The sequence below is a fragment of the Callospermophilus lateralis genome, chromosome 11 (genome assembly GCF_048772815.1).
Source record: "Callospermophilus lateralis isolate mCalLat2 chromosome 11, mCalLat2.hap1, whole genome shotgun sequence".
In the NCBI taxonomy this organism is placed as follows: domain Eukaryota; kingdom Metazoa; phylum Chordata; class Mammalia; order Rodentia; family Sciuridae; genus Callospermophilus; species Callospermophilus lateralis.
In genome coordinates this window covers 34,148,017-34,157,243 of record NC_135315.1, presented here as the reverse complement: position 1 = coordinate 34,157,243, position 9,227 = coordinate 34,148,017, and the positions used below count along the sequence as shown (strand labels likewise).

General features: G+C 33.1%; 1 protein-coding gene across 1 annotated transcript in view; it reads right to left on the bottom strand.

Annotated features, from left to right (window-relative positions):
- Positions 1 to 371: 371 nt before the first annotated feature.
- Positions 372 to 9,227, bottom strand: part of Brip1 (BRCA1 interacting DNA helicase 1) — a 147,018-nt gene continuing 138,162 nt past the window's right edge. The window contains exons 18-20 of the mRNA XM_076871369.1: positions 8,632 to 8,714; positions 2,416 to 2,745; positions 372 to 1,096 (exon numbers count right to left, since the gene is read on the bottom strand). Of these exons, the coding sequence (XP_076727484.1) occupies positions 372 to 1,096; positions 2,416 to 2,745; positions 8,632 to 8,714 (1,138 nt within the window). The remainder of the gene's footprint in view (positions 1,097 to 2,415; positions 2,746 to 8,631; positions 8,715 to 9,227) is intronic.

The window sequence follows — 9,227 nt, the reverse complement described above, 5'->3', positions numbered from 1 at the left end:
AAGTCAGACCAATTGAAAGTAAAACATATAGTGAAATGTAGCTGAGATATGACTAGATGCAACTGCTACTAATATTTATGTATCAGCGTGAAAATAAATGGATAAAGCGGACTACAAAATATGAACAGTTAATGTGAAATTGGAAGTGCCCTAGTAAACTGTAGATATCTTTCAGATTGATTAATTTTAAATTACATTTAGCTAAGTAAGACTTATTAGAGGAATAAACTTTGTATAAATCACTTTATCAAAATTTGAGAATAGCAAAATTTACATTTCTGAACATAAAATTAGATTAAAAAATCTGATAACAATGAATTAAAGTGAAAAATTTAAAGCAAGACCATTTTATCGAATGCGTAAATTATTCTTTACATGTCATTAATTTTATTCTCTTCAATATGAGTGATTCTATTCAACTTTGTTTCTGTGTAATCCTCAGCTTTCACATCTCTGACTGAATTCACTCCTTTCATAGTTCTAATTTCAAAAAAGTCTCCAGCTAAAATGCAATTTGAATTATTACTGAATCCATCGGTTTCAACTAGCTTATTTTTTTCTTCATCTGTTTCTACAGAATCATAAAGTTCAGGTGTAAAATAGATAGATTCATCTTCTACTTCTGTTTCAAAAGTTGTATTTAAACTGGAATGTTTAGCTTCTTCACATTTCTGAGACAGTTCCAAATCTGGATCCTGGGTTTCTTTAGAGCAGAACAGTTGTTTTGAATGATCTTTTTTGGAAAGAGTAGTGTCAATCTTTATTGATGAAATAATGTTTTCCGATTGAGGGCACAGCCCAAACGGCATGTTTACTTTTATATTTGAGGAATCATATTTATCAGTAAGTGGCAAAGTAGTTTTATTTTCCTTGTTTTCTTCTTTGAAAGTGGAAGAACTAGAGGCACAATTCTCTGATGTACTGAGCTGGGGTGTAACAGCCTGCATCTTGCCAGTAAAATACTGTCCTAAAGAATTAAAGTTAGACCAGCTAACTTTCTTTGGTTCTTTACTGAAAGTTGGGCTTGAGGATCTGGAAATCACAAATTTTTCAGCTTTCTTTGCTTGGAGAGACTCTTCCAATAATACTGGATCATCTAGAAATACAAAAATTTAAAAACTTTAACTTTCTGCTCCTAGCTAACATAATAATTGTTATAAATATTTCTTAAATTAGGAATGCTTAAACAACTATGTAGAATACATAATTTAGAGCCCAAGATCAGTAATGTTAGACTTTCATCTTAGAACTTAAAGAACAGAATTTTAATTCTGAAAGGAATATCAATCTCACTGTTTCCTAGCCCAAGTTATAATGCTGTCTTCTAAACTTCAAATTACACATCAGGGACCTCAATATTGAATGAGAAAAAGAGGGGTAAAAAGGAAAAGGAAAAGGGCTCAGTAAAGGAGGGAACAAGTCATAAAAATATGCCTTGAAAATTCACCAATCAATGATTGAGAAAAGCTGCCCTAGACTAATTCCTTATATAGCAAATAAGAAAACTAACAAGCACAGGACCATTATTATTTGTTCAAAGTTATAAAACTGGTTAGTAGTTAAGACCAGTACTAGAATCTAGGTTTCCTGATTACCAGTACAATAATCTTGGATTCACTATGACACTTACTCAGAAGCATATACCACAAAATAAATGTTTAAAAATCGATGTTAAGATACAATGCTATATGAATTAAAAAATTAAATTTATATACAATAACCAGAGTTTGGCAAACTTTTTCTATTACAGGTCAGATAGCAAATATTTTAGGCTTTGCAGGTCACACTCTGTTCCAATTACTTAATTGTACTACTCTAGTGAAATACACACATCTAGTCAACTTTGTTGTTGTTTGTAATTATGTAAATGAATGGTGTGGCTGAGTTCTGTTTGACTGATTTACAAGACCACAGCAGGTTGTATTTGGTCCACCCACCATTGTTTGCTAATCTGATACAGACTATTATTTCTAATATACTCTAAAATACTTATTTTATCATATGGCATAAAACAAAGAAGTTCATATGAGAAGCATCTCCAAATTAAACCAATTTTTACATAAACTTTAAAATAACAATCATCTCTACAATAAATCTTATTTGACCTTTATAACCCAAGCTGTAGGGATAGCTAGGCAGGTATATATTTTTTCTATTATGACTCAAAAAGGTTAAGTGGCTTGCTAAGAATCACAAAGCTAGTAAAAGGCACAGCTAGTTAACAGAAAACCAAAAAGCATGCCCTGATAAAGGTCTGTCCCCCATTCCAGTCCACTGTATTATTTCACTATTTTTGATAATAATTTCTATTCTAAATCAACATATTTAAGGAAATAAATCTATCCCAAAATAAATATCATTTCTCTATCACAAAAGACTTCTTTATCAAATATAAATGGGCAGAACTTTTCATACCTTTCTCTTTTCTAGAGATGATATCACTTGGTAGAAATGAGTTTTTAGTAATCACTTTAGGACACTGTAGTTCTTGGACACACATTTTTGTTTCACATTTCGTAGGATTTTCTAGTGGTAGATAACTTAATGTATCAAGTAAATAAGTAGGGCTGTCATTCTCCAAATAGGACTCTTCAAGAGTAGATTTACTGTCTTGTATACACTTTTGGTCCTTTTTGGATATATCAATGATTTTTTGGTGCTTTTTGGAAAATTCAGCCAAGGATTCCAGTGCACTTTCAAAAGTTGAATGGTGCTGAATCTGCTGCCTTATCCATTTAGAAAGTCCTAAAGAAAAAGTAAATCCAGAGGTATGTGTAAGATAGTATGTATTAAGAAAAAACTTCATTTTTCTAATGAAGTAATCTAATTTGCATTTGAATATTCAGAATGATTTTCAATATTTTTTCCTACAATTTTATTTTATATGCACACGATTTATAATGGGGTTATATCTTGGGAAACCCATCATTAAGCTGAAACTATTGTAAACTGAAAAAGCACTTAATGCACTTAACCTATCCTACATGATAGCTGAGCAACACAGTATATACTACAGAATACCAGTTGTTTATTGGCATGATCACTTTGGATGCCTAGGACATGCAGCTCACTGTTGCTGCCCAGTTTCACAAATGAGAATTATACCATGTATCACTTGTTAGAAAAATATCAAAATTGAAAAAAATCAAAAGTAAAGTATGGTTTCTGCTGAATGTGCATCTCTTTCATAATTGCAAAGTTGAAGAATTTTAAGTGGTACCATAGTTAAGTCAGGATATGTCTTTATTCACCTCGTTTGAGAATATCTAGGGAATAAAGCAAATAAATTATATCATAATTCCTCACAAAAAAATGCCTACTTTTTTCATAGGGAATCTAGAAGTTGTAAACAATATAATCCTCCATTCCATCCTTCCAAATTTGGCTCTATGTCAAAAAATGAACTTGCAATTTTAGTCTCAAAGGTTTTCTTGATAATTCCAAATACATCTTAAACTATTGTGGAGGTGAAAGAAATAACACTCTTTTGTGGACAAATCATATCTGATTTTAATTTTTATTAAATAATTTTAAAATATATAAAAAAATCAATGTATAGGATATGATTTGACCTGTGATATATGAAAACTACATAAAAATTAACCGTATTCAGAGTATAAAGTATTATGGTTCACTTCACAATAAAAAAATCTTGATTTTTATAAAATAAGTATTCCCTGCATAATGTTACTAAAACTAGTAGTCTTTTTTTTTTTTTTTGAGCAATTAGTTTTAAAAGTCACTATGGTATTATAAGTTCAGAGAAAGATAAAACAGGGTTTCAAGAAACCCAAATTATTATATTCCCATTTCAAATACATTCCTTTAATTTTTTAAATATATTTTTTAGTTGCCAATGGGTTTTTCACTTTATTTGTTTATTTATATGTGGTGCTGAGAGTGAAACCCAGGGCCTCACACACGCCAGGCAAGTGTTCTACCCCTGAGCCACAACCCCAGTCCCCTTTAATTTTTTTAATGGGAGCTTTTCTGTCAATTATCTATTTATGCAAATTGAATTTAAATAAAAAGTGGTCATCAAAATGAATTTGTATGCCATGCACAGTAACACACACCTATAATCCCAGTAGCTCAGGAGGCTGAGGGAGGAGGATCACGAGTTTAAAGCCAGCCTCAGCAACAGTGAGGCACTAAGCAATTCAGTGAGACCCTGTCTCTAAATAAAAAATACAAAATAGGGCTGGGGATGTGGGTCAGTGATTAAGTACCCCTGAGTTCAATCCCAGGTACCCCACCAAAAAAAAAAATTTTTGTGTGGTGTTGTCCCAATATTACCAGGAAAACATTTTACAATTTATGTCAGAAAAAGAAAATAAAAACCCTCTAGAAATAACAGGAAATATTTAATTCTAAAAATCTCTAAATAATTCTGAACTAGGAAGTAAAAGTTTAGGTTCTAGATTTTAAAATTAAAGAAAAATTAAACAGATTTCCTCTAAACTTTTTTGTTTCCTAGGAAAAATGATAAGACCAAATAAAAATGACATTCCCCCAAATTGAAAAATTTTAGCATTATATAGTTGCCTTTTCATTTTGACCTTTTTGCAATCACAGAAAACCTTTTCAGTATGTCATTATTTGCTACTGAAAACTTGAAAGGATCTGAGCTCCACCTGGTGACTAAATACCAGGACTTAGCACTTTTACTTTTGGTTACTACTTAATCTAAACTACTGCTTGTTTTATATGGAAAGAAAGTCAAGGAAAAAAAAAAAAAAAACTAAGAAAGCAATATTTCCTACTTTAATCTTCAATTACTTTTTAATGTCAAAATATAGTAATAATTAGACTCTAAAATGGAAAGTTAGAGACCATGTCCACACATAGTTAGTGAAAAAAAATCAGTTTAGCATATCTTTATTATGGCATATTGAAAATTTTAGCTTAAAAAGAAAGTAATAAAGATGCAAGTAGGACTGGGGCTGTGGCTCAGCGATAGCACACTTGCCTGGCATGTGTGAAGCACTGGGTTCGATTCTCAGCACCGCATACAAATAAATAAGTAAAGGAAGAAAAAAAAAGGAAAGAAGGAAGGAAGAATGGAAGGAAGGCAGAAAGAAGAAAGAAAGAAAGGTCTATCAAAAACTTTTAAAATTTTTTTTTAAAAAAAGATGCAAGTATATCCCACAGCTCTTTGAAAATGACTGAATTCTTCTTATTAGCTTCTGAACCAGAATGTCAACGCTGGATAAATACTAGAGGCACATATTTATTGATTTGAGTGGGAAAAAAATGACTTTCTACTTGATCTTGTCCCATGTAGCGGTGCTTTATTTCCTTTCAGAAATTTTGACTAATATAAACTCAAAACAACTGAAGCATCTCTAAAGTAGCAAATAAAAAACAACAAACTTCAAAATAACCTAAGACAAAAGAGAAACCTAAGTGGCCAAAAGAGACACACTTGCTTATTTAAATTTAAAACCAGTATTTCTTAGAAAATTCATTTCTGTGGAAGAGCTTTTACTCTGAAAAAGGCAAACAAAGCATATTATAAAAATGCATATTATTGAATTATATCTCATATTCTATGAAACTAAAGAATCCTAGTTGATCTAATCTTTGTTGATAACCAAAATTCTCATTTACATAGAATTTTTATAAACATATGAGAATTAAAAGATTAGATTTCCAATCCATGAGAATTGTCCATGTTTGATCTAATAATTCAAATTTTCTGTTCAACTCTTTGTCTTTTAAAATAGAAGCCATTAAATACAAAGCCTTTAAGATGGTAGAACAGGAAGCCTCAGACCCACCTTCCATCTATGGAGACATGGATTCAACCATACACAACTCAAATTCCTTTACGAGATATCCAGAAACCAATTAAGAGACTCCTGAACCTAGGTTAGTGCAAAACCAGATGCATCAAAGCAGGTAGGAAAATTTGTGGCACCTTCTCACCACAGTCCCTCCCTTGGAACAGTACCACATGATTGGGAGTAAAGTCCCAGCTCCTGCTTCTCCCTGGAAAGAAAGAAGACTGGACTGTATGTCCAAAGTTCTGACTTTTCAGGTTGGCTGCATAAGGCACTTGCCTGTCTTGCTGTCTGGAAGTGCTGACATGACAAGCACAGTCCATATGCCCGGGGACTACTGGGAACAGAAGAACTGGGCAGCACAATGCTGCTCTGGAGGAACCATGATACAGGAGATGGAGGTTGATGTAGCTCAGTTGCCACTTCAGTGGTTGGGGGTAAGAGAAGATGAGTATGTGTCCAAGGTTTTGGCTTTTCCATGAGCTACCAAGGGACTGGTTTCTGCTCACTCTACCATGGAGCACTGACAGAACCTGGCATACTCTACTATGCCTGGAACCCACTGAGAAAAGAGCTGGGCAGCAGGCTGCTGTCTAAGAGGCGCCACAACACAACAGATTATTAGTCCATCCAAAAACAGAAAGAAAAGGGAAAAAGAAACTAGCAAATTCCTCTAATTAGGAAGCTAGGCACCTAAGTCCAGAGAAGACAGATCCACAGAAAAGGTTTGAGAGGCTCCCAGAATGCCTAGTAGACCTGAAGAGTAAAGGTCATTTCCTGTGTGAAGCTGTGAGAGGTGGCTATTCTTTCAAATGTGTGAATGCCATGACAAAGTTGAAGAACAGAAACAGGTAAAACAGACCTACCCAAAAAACAAGACAAATCCTTAGAAACTAACTCTAAAGGAATCAATGTATGTGAATCACTTGACAAAGGACTTAAAATAAATGTCAAAGGGTGCTTGCTTATGAACTCAGAAGATGGAGAGAGAGAGAGAAGGAGGGAGAAAAATAAATGAATATATTTTAACAAAGAGATAGAGAATACAATGTGATGGACATTATTATCCAAAGTACATGTAGGAAGACACAAATTGGTGTGAATATACTTTGTATACAACCAGAGATATGAAAAATTGTGCTCTATATGTGTAATGCATGCTTCTGTCACATACAAATTTAAAAAAATTAATTAGACAGAGGAAAAAAGAGCAGACAGCTTATTTACAGAAATAAAAATAAAAATCATCCCCAAACCAAGGGAAAGACTGACATCCAGGTTCAAGAAACCCAACAAATCCAAATAATCTAAGATACATTATAACAAAACTGCCCAAAGGCAAAGAAAAAACAATTTTTAAAAGCAGGAAGAAAAAAGAAATTGATCACACAAGTGAACTTCCATAAGACTGTAAATGGATTTTTTAGAAGAAACTCACAGGTCAGAACAGAGTGGCATGAAAGAACGAAAACAAAAGTAAATAATTGCTAATCAAAAGTAAATACTAGGCAATCTAAAAATATTTATAAATGGTCCTGAGAACTAGATGATAATTGTTTCAGTAATCAATTAGGATATTTTAACATAAACATTTTTGTAACATCTTTTTTGATGTTACTGAGATCTCTTCCTGAATTGATTTCTATTTGGGGAAGAGGGATCCCCCAAAATACAGAATGTGATGAATATCATCTATAATAAATATTACCAAAAAAAAAAAAAAAAAAAGAAAAAGATAGAAAGAATACTAGGCAAAACTGTCCATCTCAATGAAAAAGAGATAAAGACTTTCTCAGATAAATAAAAGTTGAGGAAGACCAGGTGTGGTGGCTTATGCCTGTAATCCCAGCGGCTTGGGAGGCCAAGGCAGGAGGATCAGGAGCTAGTAGAATCCGCAAACTTTTCAATCTCTCTAAGGAAGATGATGTCCGCCAATATGTTGTCAGAAAACCCTTAAATAAGGAAGGTTAAAAACCCAGGACCAAAACCCCGAAGATTCAGTGTCTTGTTACTCCACGTGTCATGCAACACAAGCGCCGGCGTATTGCTCTGAAGAAATAGCGTACTAAGAAGAATAAAGAAGAGGCTGCAGAATATGCCAAACTTTTGGCCAAGAGAATGAAAGAAGCCAAAGAAAAATGCCAGGAACAGATTGCCAAGAGACATAGGCTGTCTTCTCTGAGAGCTTCTACTTTAAGTCTGAGTCCAGTCAAAAATAAGAATTTTTATCAGTAACAAATAAATAGGATCAGACCTTCAAAGAAAAGAAAACAGGGGAAGAACTTCATAATATTGGTCTTGGTAAATACCTATTGTTCTATAACTATCATATGATCCAGGAATTTCACTCTTGGTGTTTATTCAAAAGAATAGAATTATGTTGAAGAGATATCTGTGTTCTCATGGTCACTGCAGTATTGTTCCCAATATCTAATAGGTATTAAAAGTCTACTGACAAATAAATAAAAAGAATAAGTATGTACATACAATTATTATTCAGTCATAGAAAGTAAAAAATCTGGTCAGATACTTGACATGGATGAAACTTGACATTGTGCTAAGTGAAATGAGCCAGTCACAGAAGGACAAATATAGCACAATTCAATTTATATGAGATATCTAAAATAATCAAACTCAAAGAAGCAGAAAGTGGTGGTTGCCAGGTTATGAGGTAGAGGGAAATATGGTACTGCTTCGTACCTTTTAATTATATGAGATTTAGAGATCTGCTATAAGTATTGTGCTTATTCTTAATGTTGCACTATTCAGGCAGATTTTAATGTTTTTTACTACAGTGAAAAAAAAAATTGTCACTAGTTTTTACTTTAAACCTAGCTTAGAATCTTACCAGATATATAGCGATTTGGGTTATTCCTGAAACGGTCATCCACTAGAATAAGAGCTCCCCAATCATTTCTGTGTCGAATACACCTACAAAAAATAGAAGAAAAATAAAATACATATAACATGAAAGATTAAAGCTAGGTTTCTAGAGGAATTGACAGAAAATTAAGAAAACCAATGGTGTATCAATTATACACACCTATAATCAAATCTGTTATTATGAGAACAGTTACAGAAGCTACCCAATATAATGTATCAAAGTAGGTATACAAAAAAATAAATAATAAAAAATTCTCTGGGACTTGGGATGTAGCTTTGTGGTCGACTACTTAGCATATATAAGGCTCTGGGTTTAACTCCCAGAATCGCAAACAACAAGCTGCTGGGATTACAGGAGTGTACCACTGTGCCTAGCTCAGCTATAATTTCTACAAATATTCTTTCTGTTTCTTTTTCTCTCTCCTCCTTTTGGGACTACTATTATGTGTATAATATGCTTGATAGGATTCTACATATCTCTGGGATTGTTATTCTTCATTCTTTTTCTTTCTGTTCCTGAAAATGGATAATCTCAATTGATGTTATCTTTAAGTAGCCAGA